Source organism: Vipera ursinii, assembly GCF_947247035.1.
Source record: "Vipera ursinii genome assembly, chromosome: 13".
In the NCBI taxonomy this organism is placed as follows: Eukaryota; Metazoa; Chordata; class Lepidosauria; order Squamata; family Viperidae; genus Vipera; species Vipera ursinii.
Window position 1 is genome coordinate 870,708 of NC_139526.1, and position 21,014 is coordinate 891,721.

General features: G+C 48.9%; 3 protein-coding genes across 9 annotated transcripts in view; 2 read left to right on the forward strand and 1 right to left on the reverse strand.

The window, feature by feature from the left end:
- Positions 1-5,594, forward strand: part of NHERF2 (NHERF family PDZ scaffold protein 2) — an 85,873-nt gene extending 80,279 nt beyond the window's left edge. For 2 of the 3 annotated variants that reach the window (XM_083372527.1, XM_083372528.1), the window contains one exon: positions 1,053-5,594. In XM_083372527.1, the coding sequence (XP_083228653.1) occupies positions 1,053-1,211 (159 nt within the window). In that variant the 3' untranslated portion in view covers positions 1,212-5,594. The remainder of the gene's footprint in view (positions 1-1,052) is intronic. The other variant, XM_083372530.1, reaches the window with a different exon arrangement.
- Positions 5,595-5,780: 186 nt separating this feature from the next.
- Positions 5,781-13,786, reverse strand: NTHL1 (nth like DNA glycosylase 1). 4 transcript variants are annotated; one of them, XM_083372532.1, is made up of 6 exons: positions 13,649-13,786; positions 12,766-12,992; positions 12,509-12,679; positions 10,685-10,844; positions 8,725-8,830; positions 5,781-7,491 (listed from the first exon to the last, which is right to left on the reverse strand). In XM_083372532.1, the coding sequence occupies exons 1-6, from the start codon at positions 13,707-13,709 to the stop codon at positions 7,368-7,370; spliced, it is 849 nt and encodes a 282-aa protein (XP_083228658.1). In that variant the 5' UTR covers positions 13,710-13,786; the 3' UTR covers positions 5,781-7,367. The 4 variants fall into 4 exon arrangements, with proteins under 4 accessions (XP_083228658.1, XP_083228657.1, XP_083228659.1 ...); XM_083372531.1 differs by having other exon boundaries at positions 12,766-13,001; positions 13,649-13,779; XM_083372533.1 differs by lacking the exon at positions 13,649-13,786 and adding an exon at positions 13,315-13,348.
- Positions 13,787-13,842: 56 nt separating this feature from the next.
- The window catches only part of TSC2 (TSC complex subunit 2), a 53,385-nt gene continuing 46,213 nt past the window's right edge, over positions 13,843-21,014 (forward strand). The window contains exons 1-5 of one of the 2 annotated variants that reach the window (XM_083372982.1): positions 13,843-13,890; positions 17,420-17,580; positions 19,784-19,870; positions 20,541-20,651; positions 20,743-20,887. In XM_083372982.1, the coding sequence (XP_083229108.1) occupies positions 17,446-17,580; positions 19,784-19,870; positions 20,541-20,651; positions 20,743-20,887 (478 nt within the window). In that variant the 5' untranslated portion in view covers positions 13,843-13,890; positions 17,420-17,445. The remainder of the gene's footprint in view (positions 13,891-17,419; positions 17,581-19,783; positions 19,871-20,540; positions 20,652-20,742; positions 20,888-21,014) is intronic. The other variant, XM_083372983.1, reaches the window with a different exon arrangement.

The following is a 21,014-nucleotide window of genomic DNA, read 5'->3' on the forward strand; positions in this document are numbered from 1 at the left end:
TGATTTGGCCACGGTGAGTTGTCGCACAGCGAGTTGGTTTGGAGAGTTGGCTGTGGCCTGTTGTCCTAGACCCCTCTGACATGTCTGGGACCGGCTCATCCCCTTCCGAGCTGGCACCTGGAGAGGCATCTAGGGAAGCATCCGAGGAGGTCATCACGCAAACAGTGATTCACCCAAGGAAAGTGCTCAACTCTCATCATCCTTATGAGCGGCTGATGCAATAGATCACAGTCTATTAAAATGGCCCAAGCTTTAGTTTAGGTGAAATACACTTGGACGGCATTTAGGTCAAAGTGTTGTGGAAAGCCACTGCCTTGTCTCAGCATATTGTGTGAACCTCATCATCACTTTAAGCCATCCTAGAAGTTGGTTGCGCAACATGAACACAATTCTATTTTGTTAACTTGCTTTTGGCGTTAGGCATACTGTGTGAATCCAGCTACTGTCAAGTTCTGTTGGCAGCAACCTGCAGATGACTAAAAGAATACATTTACTGGTTATCCTCAGCTTATGTTGGCAATGGGGACCAGAGTTGCCATCACTAAGTGACTTGGTCACAGAGTGTGACATCACGTGACCGTGCCACTTTGAAAGAGCAAGTCTGGCTCTTGTGATAAAATGAGGGTTTGCAACTTCTGACTTCCTGCTGGCTTCCCCATTGACTTTGCTTTTGGGAAGCTGGCAAGGAACAACACAAATTGTAACCGTGTGACCGCAGGGACACTGCAATGGCCCAAACTCAGAGGGTGGTCATACGTCCCCCTCCTTTAGCATTGTTTGAATGGGCATTGAATGACTGACAAAACCCAAGGAAACCTGAACTCCTTATTTTATTTCTTCTTCTAAGACTTGAAACTGTACTTTTTCCCACTCCAGAAGCAAGATGTTTAGGTGACTAATTTCCACCCCAACTTATTTTTGCAGCCTTGTCTTGGTCTTGTAAGTCACGCAAAGTTTGGGCTGGGATTTCAGAACCCGTCAAAAGAGTTTGAAGCAGTGCAGCAGTTTAGCCAAAGAGCTGCCTCCTGTTAAACCTCTTGCTTTCCTCCCAGGTAAGAGAGCCGAAAAAGAAAGATCCCTTTGAGGAAAGCGGGCTGAACCTCAGTCCCACCGCAGCGGAAGCCAAAGAGAGAGTGCGTGCCAAGCGGGTGAACAAGAGGGCGCCTCAGATGGACTGGAACAAGAAGCGGGAGATCTTCAGCAACTTCTGAGCCCATTGAGGGTCCCCATTTCCCCTCTGGCTCCTCCTGCAAGGAGACACTTGCCAGGTGCACAAATGGCGTCCCACCCTGACGGACAGGGCCACAACGCACTCCGTGCTCCACATTTCTCCACAAGCAAGGCGGTTTCTCTCTGTCCGCACCAAGCGGGAAAGGGAAGGCGACGGAGGTGGGAGGGAGGGAGGGAGAGAGAGAGAAACCTCTTGCAGTTTGTATTAATTATGGATCATTTAACTGGCAATATTAGAATATGTTATTTATAGGACCATTTTTATATAAGGAATTGTTTGAGTTGCTTTTCTTCCCCATTTGTGTTTCGTTATTTTAAAATATTTTTACATTCCAAATCGGCACCTTTCCTTTCCATTTAGCTGAAAGCTAGAGCTTCCACCGCTATGGACTGCAGTGTTAACAACTTCAGAAGCGGATGAGCTAACTATTCCTTGATTGTGACCCTTTCGGTTCTAAGTTTGGAGTTTATTTTTTCAGTACTTTATTCAGCTAGCACTTGAAGTTCCCTTGTTTTTAGCGTAGCAGATCCTTTTCTTTCCAGTCCTTCTTCAGGCTCATAACTTAGCAAGTACAAGATTTTTATGTTACAAAATACCATGCATGGTTCCAAGGGCAGAGATCACAAGCAGTCAAGCCAGCCTCTTATGGACGCCTGCGTGAATCCTGCCGTTAATCGATTGAGGGGTTGTAATCTGAACTCATTTTTGTTATAAGAGAGTTGCTCAGTAATGAGATGGGTGGCCACCTCATTTAATAAGTCAAGAAATAAAATACACTTTTCAGTGAGACTTGAGAGGCTTAGGAGAAAAAGGTTCCTTTGAGAATGAAGTTCTTGCTGGTAAGCAAGAAACATCTCGAGGCGAATTTCATCTTTATTATTTTGAGGGCATTAAAAAAACTTCCGATGCTTTAATTTTGCTGCTCTTTCAGTAGCTGTGAGCCAGCCAGCCTGCCTCTCTTTCAGCTTGCAACCTAAAGTAGATGCCTGACTGGGTTTGGTCTCAGGTGGGACTAATCTTCACACAGGTGGTAAACATGATTGTGAGTTTGCTGCAACGCTTTCTAGCTCTTACACAGTTGCTCTTGGGGAAAGTGCGAATGCGAGATGCCGGTGTGTCTGCAGCTCCCCGAAGATTGTGGCGTTTGGCCTAGCTAGCTTAAGGCTCAAAATCCAGGGACAGCGTGCAGTGAGGAGTTCCTGCTGTAACTCTGTGAGTAAATCTGGTGGTCATCGTTGGCCACTGACCGTTCCGAGGGGGCAAGGGAGCAGAACCCACAGAGAAACGACTCTTACATGTAAGCCCTTTAGGCAATGAGTATTTTTACTCCATCTTTATTCCTGGTGGGACACGTGTAGTGGGAAATTTCTGCTGCATATGCCAATGTGCCTTGGACCCAGACTGGGAGAGAGCAGGCAAATTTGGGATTTCCCACCAAATTGATTCTCTTTTGGTGGGAATGTGGTTTCTAGTGTTTCTGAACAGCGTAAAACCAAGGCAGATATTTCAAGAGTAATTTCTGCAGCAAACTCTTGCCCGTAAAAATGCCACTAAGAGTTCTGGATGCAAAGTGGAGGTCACTCCCAACATTTCAGTGATGCCACAGAGACTTCCAGATGAGCTACCAGATTGGAACTATAAATTTGGCAAGAGGGATATGTGGCAGAAATAATCTTAACCATATGCATTAAATCTAAATAGAAATCTGAGTTGATGAATGAACCCTACACTCCCTCATTTTGGGGGGCAGCCTCTTAAAGGTCAAGGGTGGTCTTTGGCAGGGAAACAAATGCCCACCAGAGAACAGCTCCCTCAGCAGGAAGGGACGGGCGGAGCAGCTTTGGGAAGGAAAAGGCAGTGAGGGGTTTCCGTGCCTCCGCTAGGAAAAGGAACAACCTTTTTTCTTTTTCTAAAAAAGTTTTTTAAAAAAAGCTTTAAGAAGATAGCTGAATGGGGTGCATTTTTTCTTTTTTTTAAAAAAGCAGAGGGCATATCAATAAGGAATTCCCTTTTAATGATGGCAGAGATTAAATATTGCTCTCCTGGTGTGTCCACCAGGGAAGTCCCCAAAACTCCCAATGGTGGCTGCAATGGTGCAATCAAGGCCCTTTTTTGTGTACAAACTCTCCCCCAGCTCTCCTGAAGGAGGGGGGAGAGTGACGTCTTTGCATGTTATAAACGGACAAATTTGGGGCTTTTTGAATATTTTGTAAATGGTTGAGTTGAAGAAGATGGCTTAGTTCATTCTCCCTTTGAAAAAAAAGGCAGTGGTTGTGGTAAAGCAATTGTAGCATTTCTTACTAGAGGGTCCTTTTGTTCAGGCACTGCCTGGGTTGACCGAAAGGCTCTTTAAGAGGTGGGGGCCACACCGAGGGCTGTGATGCTCTGAAGAGGCTTCAGATACGTGATGCATTTGTACCCCTCAAACCAGGCTTCTCTGCCTAACTTTGCCCCTGGCAGCTGGGCTGCAACCACAGGATCTCTGGGAGGAAAAAGATTTGTGTTGCAAGAGAATCAAATTCCAGATTTGGCTCACCTGTTAAAGAGACCAGGAAGCTTCCAGTGAGAACCTGATAGGGTGAGGCAGATCATAAGTTGCAATTCACCCTTCCTTGCTTTCCTTCCAATGAATCTGATTGTAGAAGATGCTATTGTTTTTGAAAGGACAAAAGCTGTGGGTGATAGCCGTGGTCTTCTCAACAGACGTCCAGGTCCTCTGGAACGTTGTCTTGTGGTTTTGTAGAAAGGGGGTGTTCGGGTGCCAGGTGGGGAGGGGGAAATCTTGGCGGTGGTCCCGGTCCACCCTTTTGGTCTGATAGGTGCCTGCCAGCAGACAGTGCGTCGTTTCTGAAGTTTCTCTCTCCAGCTTGTACACCTTGGGGCTCTCCAGAGGTGTTGGGGGTAGAGTGTCCTTAATGCCATATTGGTTGAGAATGATGATGAGTGCATTTCTGCTTATCTGTGGAAGTCCCAATTTGGGAAAGATCAAAGAATTTAACAAACTTAAAAAAATAAGTTTCAGATTATTGATTCCATTAATCTTTGGCTTCACATTGTCCATGCAGGATGCCAAGGATTGGTACAGATCACAGAAGCTGCCACCTTGAACATCACTATTATAGTGGGTTTTTTTTAAAAGGCATTCAGAAGTGCTCACTGATTATTTTCCAAGGGGAAGATGACAGCCAAAGCTCCAGCCCTTTTTATGGGTGACATACGTACAAAGGAGGTAGGGCTTCCATTGCACAGCTGTTCCTGCCAACTTTAATTTTCCTTTCCTGTCCCCCAACCGGTGCCCCTGAACCCTCTTATTTTCACTTTCTTCGTGATGATCCACCACCACATTCCAAATTATTTTAATAGCTGTCCTGCTGTAGGTGATTAAAAGAGGCGTAAAAAAGTGCAAGATAATGTGGTCGATGTAAGGCTACAGAAATGGAAATCCCGTCCCCTTCCAGTGAATGGTTGTCGGAGTCCCCCTCTGGCCCTGCAGGGCTTTATGCTCGGCTGGCTGCCCCCAGCGAGAGTTGGTGGGCTCAGAGCCCCAGGGTTGGAGATGCCCAGCTGATCTCAGGGCACACCTGCTCTTTCTTGGCGGGAGGGAGCTGGTGACATTGATGGGGACCAATGTTGAAAAGGCACCTTCTGGGGGAGGTGTGAATTTTTAAAATGTGTGGGGAGACCCATATTAAGTTTGAAAATCTTAAGGTGGACCTTATGGTTTGCGTTGAGTGTTTGTCACCTTTTTTGCTTTGCCGTCAGAACTGCTTGGCTTCATTGTTTTATGGCAGAGGTCTCCAACCTTTTGAGCACCAGGGAATGGTTTTGCGGAGGGGTTTTTCCGCGGACCGGAGGGGGCCTGGTTTTGTGTGCTGCCTGTATCCCGCGGATGGGCTTTGCTTTTTTGTGTGGACCGGTTTCTGGCACACCACCACCCAGTGCTGGTCCATGGACCGAGGGTTGGGGACCCGTTTTATGGAATTGTGTTCACATTAGAGGTGTCGGGGCAGAAGGCAGAAACCAGCTCTGTGGCATCTTGCTCCAGGGACAAGTGTGCAGGTGCAGACCTAAGAAAGGGCTTTGTTAGGTTTTCAAGACTGGAGGCTGTCTGGATGGTGGATGGGGCAAAGGCCCCCCCTGGAGCCCAGCAATCGCCCCAACTTCCCTCTGCTTCGTGGAACGATGCTGGTGGGTAAAAGCTCACACTTTCTTCTTCTTCTGCCATCCTGCCAGCTCAGTAACTTGATTTCTGCACATTCTCTCATACAAAAAAATAACTGACAAAGAGCTCTTTTAACTGCATTGTATTTTAAAAAGTATACTACAATGTCAATAATAAAACTGTTTTCTCATGGACAGCAAACTCTGTTGTGTTCGTGTCTGTACTCTTTTCTATTTTTGCCCCTTCCTGAACTTGCCTTGCAAACACATTTTCCAACAAAGCTCAAGATATCACAAACATCCCCTCGTCTGCTCCATTCTTTGACCACAGGGGGCGCTGATGTGTCAGACGAGATGACAGCTGCGACTGTGGGACTGAAGCCCCACCCCTTTTGTGTGGCATACGTGGCACAGGTGGAGCTTTAATTGCGTCTTGACCCCACCCCATGAACATCTTTGCAGCCACCCTGAGGGGCTAATGTTACTAAATTTTAGTTTTCAATGTAGCACAAGAAAATGTTTAAATAAATAAGCAGTATCACTTGTATTCATTGGGAATGAACTAATGCAAACGATATCAAACAACTTAGTTTGGGTCCTTCTCTGCTGGGAAGTAACAACAGACCACTTGTTTTAAAATGTGAAAATTTAGCCATCACAACTCATATTTAGGATCCCATTACGTCCATCCAGCTATTGATGTAGGGTGTGCCTGCATCAAAGCCTGCCTCCGTCCCCGAGATAGGGCCTCGTGCCCAGCCTCTTTCATCCGAAATCAGCACCCAGCAGCTCCTCCTCAGAAGGGGTGTAGCTGCTCCCAAGCCTGAGCCACCTTGGTGGGAGCTCCCGAGGTTACACATCTGACCTGAGTTGGAGAAGGCCTTTGCTGGCATCAAGTGAGGAGCGTCTGAAATGCAAATTCCAGGCAGGTAGAAGATGGGGGTGGTGGTGGACCAGTCTGGTATAAGACGGAGAAATCCAACCTCTGCAACCTGCAGCCACCTCAACCGGGTTCTGCTGGGTTCCTTCTGTTAGGACCTACATCCCCTCTGCTTCAGGCGCTGGGGCACTTCTCCTTTCTCCAATTGCCCCCCCGCCCCCCATGTCAAGTTGGGCTGGATGAGACTGGCCAGGACACCTAGCAATTCTCCGTGGCACTGGCTTTGAACAGAGGCCCCTCTGATCCTAATTCAACCACGAGACCCCCTTGTTTGTAGAGTTGCATCACCACTAACCAGTCAAGAGCAGAGCAAACACAAGCAGGTTAAGTTGATCTCTTAACCGTTGGCTTTTGGGGCAAGATGCCGACTTGGCAGCTGCCAGCATCTCTCACAATTACAATGACCTCTTGTGACCCTTCCAACTCTGATTCTATTAATTGTCAGCCCGAGGGAGGCTTGGGGGCCCAGGGGCTGCAGTTCTGCAACGGGCTGGCTCCTCCAGTGGTCTGGACTGCCCCAATTCTGCTCGCTTTGGGCACCCTTCCCTGAAAGGACTGCCTGGCCGTCCCTGTGGTCCCAATTTGTCCCTCTCCAGTATTGCGCTGCTGCTGCTTCAAGCGTTCCACAGGATGGTTTGCTTTCATAAACAAACACCTGGAAGGTCCTTGGGCTGCCTGCTCTAGATCCATGCAGTCATTCCTTCTCCTTCCAGATATCCCTCCCGAATGAAGTCAGCCTCCCACATACTTTATTTATTAAAAGTGCTCGCTGGGCAGTCCGTCCTTCCTGGACAGTAGCCTTTTCACGGAGACTTGAGAGGCAGCGTGAAATCCCAGTCCCGCCCTCCCGTGCTGACAGATGGAGGACAGGAAGAGCTCCAGGGGGGTTGTTCATCACCAGACCTCCTCTTTGCCCAAGGAGGAACTGCAGTTCCTGGGACAGGCACCAAGTCTCAGCCCGGCGGAAAACAGCTTCTCCCAAGCAACGGAAGCTCCGAGACAAAAGAGGCGGCGGGGGGGGGGGGGAGCTGTTCCTCAGCGTTTCATGGATCCTGGGCAGATGTTCCTGTTGAGGCACTCGCTGCAACGTGGACGGACAGGCAAGCAGATCTGCTGCCCGAAGCCGACCAGGAGCCAATTTATCTCACTCCAGAGTGTCCTGCAGATGGTGGAGCAGGGAGAGAGAGAAAAACATTTCAATGTGGTAGAAAAAAATAACACAACATCGACATTCAGCGATGCCTGAAGCAGCCCAGTCTCGGATGTTGCAGGAAGACAACTCCCAACTTTTGAGACCAAGGGAACATCAACATCAGGGAATAACTACAATTCTGGAGCATCAAGCAATAGAGGTGAGGTGGTACCCGACACTGGGAACACTAAAGGGAAGTGAGATTGCCACCATGCCCCACTGATCAAAGTGCAACCACAGAGGCTGCTCTCTGCCCCACTCCCGGCCTCCCCAGAACTCTCCCCTTTGCCCTGGGCTGGAGGACCCGTTAGAGCCACCTTCCACGCTTGGTTTCAAAGGAGGCCAACACGGCAAGAAAGACACGTCTGGAGCTGGTCTTTGGCTCGTGTTGGCTGGTGCATCGATTTCTGCTCACACTACGGTGATGGGAGAAAGAATGCCTTGGCTGAAATCCCACAACTGTGAGAAATTTCTTAAAGGAGAACACTCAAATTCTCCTCTTGTAGGTTAAAAGCCAACCCTTTGTTGCAACACTGAAATAAACGGGAAGATGGAGCAGTAGGTGATAAAAATGGGCCTTTCCAAGTGTGACGGTGTGCCTGTTCCATTGGGAGGAGCAGCAGTGCTGACAAGACACCTGTGGACCGCAGACGTCTAAGACAAGCGTTTTCCAGGCTGCACTTCAGAGAATGGGCATGAAGGCCGCTTTGGCAATGTGGTTACAGCACTAGGCTGGAAACGGAGAAACCACCACTTCTCGCCCCATCTCTAGCACAAAGCCAGCCGCGTGATCTTGGGCCACTCCCTCACCCGAAGCCTTATAAAGAACAAGGTGGTGGTAGAGCCCCACTTCTGAAAACGTTGGCAGGAAAGCTGCAGGGGTTCGTCTAGGAGGGCAGTCGATCGCCAGGACGGACTCCAAGCCCTTCCCCCGTTTTCTGCAGAGAAACCTGAGCTTTTCTAAGGTGGATCCCAGTTCCAGGGAGGAAAGTGTGATGAACCGCCCCCCCCCCCAAATAGGCAATACTGGAAGGAGACCAGTTTTGAGGCACTTTTGCCTGCATCCAGTCAGCTTAATAAGGAATGGTACTGTGGGAGCTTCTTAACTCAATGTCCTTGCACAAAAATCATGGGAGCTGTGATCTCACACTGAGACTAAGAGAGAAGTGAAATGTTTAGATCCAGTTGCGACTGGCTCACCTGGGCAGCCATTCTTCCAGAGCTTGCCTCGTTTCTTCTGGAAGTTTTGTTTCCTTTTTGGCCCACTTTAACCTGTTGCAAATCCGATGCACGTGTGTGTCCACACCTGTAGTTCAAAATCAGAAAGGGGGAATTGTCCCAAACGAGGACTGGGGAAAGCCCCCTCCTGCCGCAATCAGATGCATGCCATGCTCCTTGAATGGCGGCACGTCGTCTACTTGGGAGGAAAGTTGCAGCCGAGTGAATCAAGTGAGATTGCAGCCTGGCACTTTGTTTAACTTTAGACAAACCTGTCAGAGAGGGGTTTGGCCCACAGAAGGACGTCTCTGAACGGAGATAATGGATTTACGGGAGAGTCTGAGACATCTGTCAAGGGTTTGGTTTCCTAGACGGCTGGCTCAGAGGATCCCACCCTACAATTCTATCAGATTCTTCTCCCTCTCGTGAACTAGCCTGGAGTCACAGGCTGAAGGTCTACTAGACCGGCCAAGTGCTACCTAGAGCTTCTGCAGCAAGAAGGCGGTGGAGAAACAAGCGGAAACCTGGTGACTGGTCATCTTGCCGATGTCCAGGCCAAGACCCCAAGCTTCCCACTGAAGGAGGAGAACATCAGTGGCCCGGACAGGAAAGGCTCCGAAAATGTTCTTCCCTCTGGAGCTCCCAGGGAGCCGTAGCAGGACTGTCCATGGCATATTAAACATCAGGAGGAAAGAAATCGAACTGGAAACTCGGCAGGACCCTGGCCAACATCTCTGCTGACCTACTCTGCCCCACAACTGCTTCTCCAGCCTAGGCGCCATTCGTCCAGAACAGGCAAGCCCCGTTTCCCCCAAGTGCCAGCCGCCCCCACCCCCCCACCCCATCGGCATTCAGGGAAGCTGGGCAGGAAGAGGTGCTGAGGCCAAGAAGGCACCGCAGCGCCCCCTGCGGCAGGATTCTTTCCTGCAGCAGAGAGACACCAAGCAGAGCAACTTCCAGATCCATCCCACTTTATTTATTCCCCGCTCAAATTTGGGCTGATTAAAAAATTGGCTGGCAGGCAGCTCTTTCCTTTCCTTGGACACCATGCCAGCCGGCTGAAGGAGGATCCATCGCCCCAGAAGTGATGGTCCCACCTCTCCAGTTTCTCCCATGAGGAACCGTAAGCCCCATGAAAAAGCCTACGTGCTGCTGCTGGTCCAGGTTATCTCGTGTGCACAACCTGGCCCCAGTCCAGGCCCTACTCTGGCTCTGAACCTGCAGGCATTTCAGAAAACTCTCAAAAACACGGCTGTTTTCCTGGTGTGTGTGTCTCTGTGTGAAGTTCATGAGACGGATGTGATTTGTAGGGACAGTTCTTGTCCTTGGCTCCCATTAGATGCACACACTATCTGTAATTATTGTGACTGATTGTACTGAGTTTTAATTTAATGGGGGCTGCCCAGGGATAGTTTCAAGAACAGGGTCACATAAATGGACTGAAGCATAGGTAATCCTCAATACCACAATGGAGCCTGCCCATCGTCTTGTAAGTTGTGACGGTCATAAATCAGGTCACCCAGATGACTAACTCAATTTTATGATGTGTTTGTGGCAGTCATTAAGCGAATGCTGTGGTTTTAAAGCGGCAAATGGCCATAAATGCAGAGCAACTGCCGAGGGATTGACGTGAAGTCCTGTGACGGGGGTGGGTGGGTGGTTTGTAACTATGAATGGTTGCTAAGTGACTGGTCATAAACTGAGGACCACTTGTAATTGAATGAATGAACGAATCTGAACTCTGAAGTGCAGGCAATCCAGATGTAAATATGGCAACTGAACAGGAATTGGAAGATGAAGGATTGGAAGAGAGAAACATGAGTGGATATGAGCTGGATACATAGCAGGGATTGTTAAGCCACCTAAATGTGCAAGACTAAGGTAGCTGAATGCTCGTTCCCCCAAAAGACACAGAAACAAATCCACTCTGCAAGAGACGTACCGATTCCCGAGACTTTCTTCCAGGCAATGTCCATCACCAGGTGGGCCATCTTCGGACCGACCCCAGGCAACTTCACCAACTCGGCCACAGTTTGTGGGATGTCGCCAGCATAGTCCCGCTTCAGGATGGCTGTAGTTTGCTGGACGAATCGCACCTTGTTCTGCAGCCCACCCACGAAAATGTAAACTCACTGAGCTGGGCTGACCAGGGCCAATCTGACTCCAGCATTTTCTTTCTTCTTTCCTACTGTGTCCTAACCAGCTGGCCCCAAGGGAATCTGGTGCTTGCAACCCAACCCCCCCCCTCCCTATTTTTTCTCTCTCCCACCCGTTCCCCTCCAAACAGTATTTGGAGACAGCTGCCCAGAAGCTTCAAGACCACAACCCCCCATAGACCTGACCTGCATTCTCTAAACCACGGGTGTCAAACTGCTGGCCCGCAGGCCGGTTTCATCATACCGAAGCCGCGCCCACTCCATTGCTGGAAATGCAGAGTTGCGATATGTCGCGACGCGTCACGTGACACAGCGAGTTTGATACCCGTGCTCTAAACCCTTTGAAAAGCTATCCAGGCTATAGTGCCTACTTTGCCATCTTGTTCCACATTGGAACAGCTCTGCGGGATTAGGCCAAGGCCCACCTTGGTCCAAAATTTTGTTTCTTGCAGTGGCCAAACAGATGGCTTGGGGGGCTCCCAAACAAGGAATGAAGACTACCACTCTGTCTGCAAGTTGTCTTCTCCAAGAGATACTTGGAGGCATTTGCTTCCAACCCGGAGGCAATTTTCCTGCCTTCAAGACCAGCATCCCTGCAAAGACTATCCTTCTCCATTCTTTATCCAATCTGCCTTAGAGCCATCCAGGCAGGTGGTCACCACATTTGGGCAATGAATTTCACAGATTCACAATGTGCCACAGCACTTAAAGCCCAACAGTGCTTTACAGTCCTCTCTGAGCAGTTCACAGAGTCAGCCTGTGGCCCCAACAATCTGGCTCCTCTTTTACCCACCTGGGAAGGATGCAAGGCCGAGTCAACCTTGAGCCACTCAGAATCCAACTCCTGGAGTGAGCAGTGAGTGAAGCCTGCAGTACTGCACTCTCATCACTGCACCACCATGGCTCTTACAAATACCTTTTTTTCAATTTTAGGTACTTTTATTAGAATACGTTTTTGTAGAATTTTAGATTTTGCTCTTGAATTTTCCTTTGTAAAGCAAAGTTATAAATGCAAAAGAATTAATTTCTGTTATACTTATGAACCTCTTTCAGACTTGCCCCCTTTCCAGGGCTGTCCTTTATTTTATTTCTAAGAAAACACCTATCTATAGGTAACCTTGGTCGTAACGTGAGGAGGAGGAGGAGGAGGAATACTTCTTCACGCCACACACAGAGCTGGGCCAGGGAGTAAAAGGGGTACAGAGAAGCAGACCCTCCACCTTCTGCCAGCAGGCCCTCCTTGCCACACTGGGAGGTGCAGAGTAGCCTTTCCTAATTGACAAGAAGTTGCTCTGGCTGCTCTGTGCAGGCAGAAGATGGAACAAACTAACGCACTGATGATGCTAGTAGTTTGGTAATGGATATGGTAACAGCCACATTCACACACAATTGGCCACAGCCATTTTGGCAAAGCTGCTAAGACGGATTGCGGCTCGGGAAGCTCCACGGGGGCTTTCAGCCCAGTCCTTTCTGTCCAACCAGCCTACCTCACAGGGTTGGGATGGGGCGAATGGGTGGCAGAGGAGCTCCCATGGAAGGCGGAGAGTATATTAACCTGCAAATTAACCCTGCTTGCCCGGCTCTTCCCCTTCACGTGGAAAATCACTCACCCTCCAAAAGCCGACGGGGTAAATGAGCCGGCCCAGCGCCTCCTCGTCAGTCTCCAGGATCCGGTCCACCGTCAGGCCGTGCTTCCGCAGGCGCATCATGGCCGCGGAGGTCACCTGGTCTCTCGTCTGGCTGGAGAGCATGAGCGACAGCAGAACCTGGTAGCGCTTCACCTGCCAAGCAGAAGGGAAGGAGGCAGAGGGGACCCCGTTGCCGGCTGCTCCGGGACCCTCCAGGCCCTCCCGGCCGCCCCACTCACCTCCGGAGGGGCCTCCCTATCAAAGCAGGCCCAGGCTCCCATCTGGTCCACCGGGGCATCCCTCCCGCTCCGCATCTCCCGGATGTTGGCCAGCTGCTGCTCCCAGTTGGCCGGTTCCCACTTCTGTCTCTTGGGCTGGGGGGCCTCCGCCGCCCCGTGTCCCTCTGGAGGAGGCTCATAGGCGACGGCCACTTTCCTTCCGCTCCGGAGATGCCTTCCGCGGGTCTCTGCCGTTGCTGTGGCACACAACGGAACACGCGCACATAAATAATAATAAACCTTTATTGTCAAAGTGCAACACCTGTACATTGAGATTAGCTAAGCCTCCCCCCCGTGCTCTCTCCCCCCAACACACAGTGACAACAAACCCTCCATCCCACCACACCATGTGAACCAACTACACCACACACCGGCCTCCCAAGTCAATTCTGCATAGGATTATGTCCCATTTAAAAGCCTAACATCCCACGGATAGAAGCTGTTCTTCAGCCTGTTGGTGCGGCTGGCTATACTCCTTTATCTCCTACCGGATGGAGAGTAAAGAGATACCGTCCAGGGTGGGAGTCATCCCTGAGAATCTTCCTCGCTAAGCGACGGGCCGGAGCCTCTCCGGAGATCGGGTTGCTGCCAATTGAGGCCCAACGGCCAGTTGGCCGCCTGGGAACCGACCCGGAAGCCCGGCTGGCTGGTTCCCTTGCGGCGGCCTCCTAGCGCCCCTCCCCAGCCCGCCGGCCTTCGCCCGCCCCCCGAGGGCGGCCGGCGCTTCTCCAGGAGACCCGCCGGGGTCGCCGCCCACCACTCCGCGTCCCAGCCGGGCCCGAGGGGGGCGGACACGAGAGCGCCCCGCACGCGACACCCGCGACCTCCCCGGGAGGCGCCTCACCTCGCGCCCCGCTCGGCAGCCCCCGCCGCCCCCGGGCTGGGAAGCTGCGCCCCGCGCACATGGCCCGCCCCGCCGGGACCACAGCCCCCACAATGCCCCGCGGCGAGAGCCGCCGCCTCCTCCTCCTCCTCCCGCCGTCGCGCGAGCTCCGCACCGGAAGCTCAGCGGTCCTTCCGCTTCCGGGGGGCGGGGCGGGGGCGGGGCGGCGGCGAGCTGTTTACGCGGCTCGGGGTCGGAGCCCGGTAAGTCGGCAGCGCCTGGGCCGCGGCGGGCCTGCTCCGCGGGGCTGTTGTGCGGCCTCTCGGCTCCGGCAGGCGAGCGTGAAAGACCCGGGCCGGCCGGTCCTCGGGCTCGCCGGGCCAGTCGGGGCCCGGCCGTGCAGCTTCGCCTCCGTTCATCTCGGGCGGCCCCGAACGCGGCGGAGGCAGCGGAGCCCGTTGGCAGCTGGAACCGGCCGGCGGCCCCTTCCTTCGGCCCGCGGAGCCTCCGGAGCGGCGGCTGGGCCAAGCCTGCCTACGGGGGCGGCTGGGCTGGCCGGAGTTGCCCCCTTGGGCGCAGCTCCCCGGCCGGGGCTCCTTCGGCCTCCCAAGAGCCCCCCGGGGGCGAAGCAAGGGCCGCCGGGAAAAGGCGCTCGGGCCGGCGAGGTCTCCCTCTTCCCGCACCCGAAGCGTCGCCGGCAGCCCGCAGAGCCGCGCGGGAGACGGTTCGGGACTGGAGAGCCGGCTTGGCCGAGCGAGCGAGCGAGGCGGCCGGGCGGGAGTTCCAGGCCCGCCTTAGGCGCAACAGCCGGCTGGTTCATCAGCGGCTCACCGGCAACTGCCTGGCGGGTGGCAAAGGGGGGGGGGTGAAAATCTAACGCTGTGAAACCAGGTTGAGCCGACCGGGCCTGGTGCCCACCCCCTCGGCCAGAGAGAGTCAGCGGGCAGGGGCCGCACGGCGAGGACCCCGACCCTGTTAGCCTTTCACAAGGAAGGCCCTAAAAACCTGGGTTGAGTCGGGCCCTGTTTCCTGGAATGCGTAAGAAAACAGGAGCCCATGGAAGCGGAGCTTGATTAGGGAAAAGGTGACTACGAGGCATGTTACATCCAAAATGCTCTCTGGAAATATCCTAGATATAATAACTACTAAAGGTACTAACAAGCTATTTATAAGCAACAATAATAAAGAGATCGATAAACCAATCTTTCATGCTGTCAGTACAATTATTATTTCAGCTTGAAAAGCTTTTATACGTACAGTATTGTTGTTGGCTGCGAAGTCGTGTCCGACCCATCGCAACCCTATGGACAATGTTCCTCCAGGCCTTCCTGTCCTCTACCATCTTCTGGAGTCCATTTAAGCTCACGCCTACTGCTTCAGTGACTCCATCCAGCCACCTCATTCTCTGTCATCCCCTTCTTCTCTTGCAATCAATCTTTCCCAGCATGAGGCTCTTCTCCAGTGAGTCCTTCCTTCTCATCAGGTGGCCAAAGGATTTGAGTTTTAGCTTCAGGATCTGGCCTTCTAAAGAGCAGTCAGGGTTGATCTCCTCTAGGACTGACCGGTTTGATCGCCTTGCAGTCCAAGGGACTCGCAGGAGTCTTCTCCAGCACCAGAGTTCAAAGGCCTCAATTCTTTGGCGCTCAGCCTTTCTTATGGTCCAACTTTCACCGCCATACATTGCAACTGGGAAGACCACAGCCTTGAGTATACGCACTTTTGTTGGCAGGGTGATGTCTCTGCTTTTTAGTGTGCTGTCTAGATTTGTCATGGCTTTCCTCCCGAGGAGCAAGTGTTTTTTAATTTCTTGGCTACAGTCCCCATCTGCGGTGATCTTGGAGCCCAGGAAAATAAAATCTGTCACTACCTCCATTTCTTCCCCATCTATTTGCCAGGAATTGAGAGGGCCGGATGCCATGATCTTGGTTTTCTTAATGTTAAGTTTCAAGCCAACTTTTGCACTCTCCTTCTTCACCCGCAACAAGAGGCTCTTTAGTTCTTCTTCACTTTCTGCCATTAGAGTGGTATCGTCTGCATATCTTAGGTTGTTGATATTTCTTCCAGCAATCTTAATTCCAATTTTTGATTCATCTAGCCCTGCCTTTCTCATGATGTGCTCTGCATATAAGTTAAATAGGCAGGGCGACAGTATACAGCCTTGCCGGACTCCTTTCCCAATTTTGAACCAATCAGTGGTTCCGTGTCCAGTTCTCACTGTTGCTTCTTGGCCCGCATATAGGTTTCTCAAGAGACAAATAAGATGGTCTGGTACTCCCATCTCTTTAAGAACTTGCCACAGTTTGTTATGATCCACACAATCAAAGGCTTTAGCATTGTCAATGAAGCAGAAATAGATGTTTTTCTGGAACTCTCTAGCTTTCTCCATGATCCAGCGTATGTTGGCAATTTGATCTCTGGTTCCTCTGCCTCTTCGAAATCCTGCCTGTACTTCTGGTAGTTCTCGATCCACATACTGCTGGAGTCTAGCTTGTAGGATTTTAAGCATAACTTTACTAGCATGAGAAATGAGTGCAATGGTGCGATAGTTTGAACATTCTTTGGCACTGCCTTTCTTTGGAATTGGAATGTAAACTGATCTTTTCCAATCCTGTGGCCACTGTTGAGTTTTCCAAATTTGCTGGCAAATTGAGTGTAGCACTTTTACTGCATCGTCTTTTAAGATTTTGAATAGCTCAGCTGGAATACTGTCACCTCCACTAGCTTTGTTGTTGTTCAGCTTTTCTAAGGCCCACTTCACTTCACATTCTAGGATGTCTGGCTCGAGGTCAGTGACCGCCTCATTGTGATTATCAGGGACGTTAAGCTCATTCTTGTATAGTTCTGTGTAATTACGTACAGTATTATTCCACTAATTAGTTGTTCAAGTGCTTTATCCATACTGAAAAGTAAGGTTTATTGTAATGATTAATTACAATTACCATTAGCATTTGGAAAGAATGTCATGACTATTTCCAAAACTTTGAGAATGGGGAAACAAGGTAGATTCATAACATCAATTTTTCTTAATAACCACCATCCTAACACATACAGATCTATAGTAATTATCTTTTGAAAACTGTAAAATGCCTTTAATTTGTATAGTCATGCCTTTCAATATGGTTAAAAGAAACAACAGTATTGTTGGTCTAAATTTAATTATTTTCAGGTTCTGGTTTATGAAGTCACTTTGTTTCATTTCACGAGGAAGGTTTTGCTTTCTTCTGTTTAATAACTGTATAGTTCAAAGAACTGAGGGACCACCTAGAGCAGGGGTGTCAAACTCGCAATGTCACATGATGTGTCGTGACATATCATGACACTTTTTCCATTGAAGGCAATGGCGTGGGCCTGGTTTCACTATGATACATCCGGCCCACGGGCCGGCAGTTTGACACCACTGACCCTAGAGGTATGCAGTTTCCCACTTTATATATATATATATCACAATCCTGGAAGGCCAGTTTGGTTCAATCGTGACTCCTGGGCTCAATGAGTTCAGAGGACTAAAAGGCAATTGAGTTACTTCCATACATTTTCTTAACTAGAGCAACACACTGGTTCTCCTCATATAAATTGATAATGTTTTTAATGCACAAAATAAAGGGAGAATTCCTGGCAAAGTTGGACACATACTGTATTCTATAAAGCAGCCACCTGTATGCCACGTTTGATCATGCATAGAGTGGATTATAGGTGTCTGTACTTTCTTTGTGTGTCTCTCAAGCTTCTATCTCGGGAGGGTTATATTGAGAAAAAACTCTCAACTATTTCCCCTTGATTCTCTCCATACAGTTTCCTTGATGCTGTTATAGTTAACAATGGCAAAACCACCAAGTAAAGATCCTGGGCTAAAGGAGAAGTTTAAGAGCCTCCTAGGACTGTCATCCAGGCCCAATTCTAAATCATCTGAAGGAAAACAGACAGAATTCATCATCACTGCAGAAATACTCAAGGTAACATTCAGAAATGTTCCAAACTTCAAACTTTAATAGATGCCACAAGAGAAAATTAATACAGATTTTAATTTCAAGGATTTTTAAAAATTTGGATTCCCCAAGGATTTGTGAGTAAAATGTTAGCTTTTTTTTCTTTGTTAGTAATTTCTTTGTTAGTAATTTACACAAATATATGAATTGTCCGGTGTGACTACTGCCTGTTTGATAGCCTTCAAGATAGGCTGAAAACAGGAAATAAAGATTTGCCCCATGTTTGGGGCCTAGCAAGGTAATCTAAATAGTTAACATTTGAAACATATCTTCCCTTGCAGAAAAAAAAAAAAAGCTAACAGAGCGAGAGGGACCTTGTGGCTTAGAGGCAAATAACACTGCCTTGTATGCAATCAGCCCAGGTTCGAATCTCAGAAGGGTATAGCTGACTGAGGACGACTAAGGAGTCAGAAATGCATCTCAGTTTCCCTTTAATTCTTTGTTAGTAATTTACACAAATATATGAATTGTCCGGTGTGACTACTGCCTGTTTGATAGCCTTCAAGATAGGCTGAAAACAGGAAATAAAGATTTGCCCCATGTTTGGGGCCTAGCAAGGTAATCTAAATAGTTAACATTTGAAACATATCTTCCCTTGCAGAAAAAAAAAGCTAACAGAGCGAGAGGGACCTTGTGGCTTAGAGGCAAATAACACTGCCTTGTATGCAATCAGCCCAGGTTCGAATCTCAGAAGGGTATAGCTGACTGAGGACGACTAAGGAGTCAGAAATGCATCTCAGTTTCCCTTTAATTCTTTGTTAGTAATTTACACACACACACACCACACACACACACACACACACACACACATATATATATATATATATATATATATATATATATATATATATATATATATATATATATATATATATATGGATCCTTGGTTTTTCGGGTTTTTCCCCACGTAGAACTAGAGGTGTAGGCGCAACGTTTCGACGGAATCCCATCCGTCATCATCAGGCTTTAGCTTCCTTCTTCTGGGAGAAGCATGTGGCTGTTCCTCTTTTTTTTAAACTGCCATACATGCATATGTATATGTATATATGTATAAAATCCTAATAGCCATACTATGTATATATGTATATATAAAATATGCATTTAATGTGTAATATGATTAAATTCCATTCACATTTAAAGGAAACCCTATTACTGTGCAGCTGAGGGTATACTGTAACACCATCCTGATGGAATTGCTTTATTAACTAACCAGTTAACTAGCTTTGATTTATAACACCAACTTCTTAAAGTCCAAAGCCCTGGCCCTTTGGAACATCTTGCCCCATGAGATGAGAGTGACTCCCACCATTTCCCTAAGAGCCTGAAGACCTGGCTCTGCAGTTGGCTTGGGTCCCCAATGGGGGATCTTCATGCTGGAGGTGGTTGATTGAATAACAGCAGTTCCCACCTTCCCTCCCTCCCCATCTTTAGTTGTAACTTGTATTTTATTGAAAGGAGGGAAGGAAGGAGCATATATTGAGAACTGGACATCCTGAAGTGCTGTTTGCTGGAGGGGAGGCGATGTGATTGTGATGGGAGGGACAACATATTGGAGAGCCCCCTATCTTTGGGGCTGACAAGTGCCTTTAGAGTTTTCAGAACACATTGAACTTCGTGGGTGCTGTGGAGAATTTCTAATCCATACAAAATGGCATCTGTATATGCAAACAAGCGGTTCCCAAGCACTGGTCCACTAGAATGCTGTCTCTCACCTCTTATACTTCCTATTCCCTTAGGATACAGTAAGCCATCTTTTTTTGCTTTATTCTTGTTCTGGATACAGCTGGCCATCATTTTTATTTTCTGAGAAAATTTGAGAGATCAGAACCATTCTTAAAACTATGCAAATCACACTATGCAAATCAGGTTGGACAGTTGGCACCCACAGGAAACTGTTTGGGAACTGGCCCTACAAGCAATGTTCCTGCTATAGTTGTACGTTCTCCAACTCAGCAAACGGGAATTTGTCAAACTGGAAGAGCACAGATCCTCTGCAGAGGATGGTTCCTGAGCAAGGGAGGTTTCCCCTTATCTAAGAAGCGTGAGTCTGTGCATAAGAATCTTTAAGCAGGAAGTGCTAGTCCTGGTTCCTTTACTGCTTGATGTGGTCAGACATGTCTGTGAACCTGCTGCTGCTTGTACAGATCTAAGTCCTATTTTTGTTTTTCAGGAACTGAGCATGGAATGTGGTTTAAACAATCGGATAAAAGCAATTGGACAAATCTGTGAGGTGGCAAAAACTAAAAAGTTTGAAGAGGTGGGTATGCAGGGCTTGCTGTTTAGAGAAATAAATGCCTTATCCCGCTATACAAGCATCCACTCCACTGCAGCTGAACCGCACATGCCATATCTCAGCATTTAGAGATGGCTTGGGATGAATAGAGGGCGGGACCCTGGGTTGCTAAGCCAGAGGATTTCTGTTTTCCTTCCCCAGTAGAAAAGGGGATGGAACAAAGTGGGAGTTTAAATAAATAACAGGAAGGCAAATCTGGCTCGTTATTTTTTCTCTCTTGAAAGTAGATCTTTTTATTCATTTCTGCTCAGCGTGACCTGCCTTTGGGTAGTTCTATGGCATTGGAAGAGAATGTCAGAAAGAAGCTGTTAATTTGAGAACAGACATGATCTGACATTCTGCAGTGTTTGGTTCCTATCTTACAATATTCTGGTGAGGGAGCATCCATTTACTTTGCAGCAGAATGGGGGGAGAAAGATGTGAATGTTTCTTTCAAGGTTAGAGAACAGGACAGAGAAAAATAATTAAATCAGAAACTAACCCTGTGGTGTTAAGACATAAATGTCACAGTTACCTAATAGACCAATTGTTTGCTGTTTGGATCTACACTTAGTAAGCACGATTGATGCAGTTTTAACTGAACAGACCCTGAAGGATCCAAGGGTCTCTGAGTGCTTCTGTGCTCTTCCTACAGCACGCGGTGGAAGCTGTCTGGAAAGCGGTAGCTGATCTGCTGCAGCCCGATCGGCCGCCTGAGGCCCGGCATGCTGTCCTCCATCTGTTGCAGGCGATTATTCTGGGACAAGTAAGCTGCGTGGCCAAGCGACTCTGCTAGAAGGAGGCGTCCTTTTTAAAAACGTCCGTCCGTTACTAAAGCCAGTTCTTTTATCTTTAAGGGTGAAAGGCTGGGGATTCTCCGAGCTCACTTTTTTAGAGTGATTAAAGATTATCCGTCTAATGAAGACCTACACGAGCGGCTCGAGGTATTCAAGGCACTGACTGATAATGGGAAACACATAACGTACTTGGAAGAGGAACTAGGTATGTCCCCTTTTTCAGATTCTTGCACAGAGAAGGGGGTGACCAAAACGTATCATCTGAGCTTCTGGTCTGATCCAGCCAGGTTTTGCCTTCTGGTCTTACAAGAAAAGACCTCTGGTGGACTTTT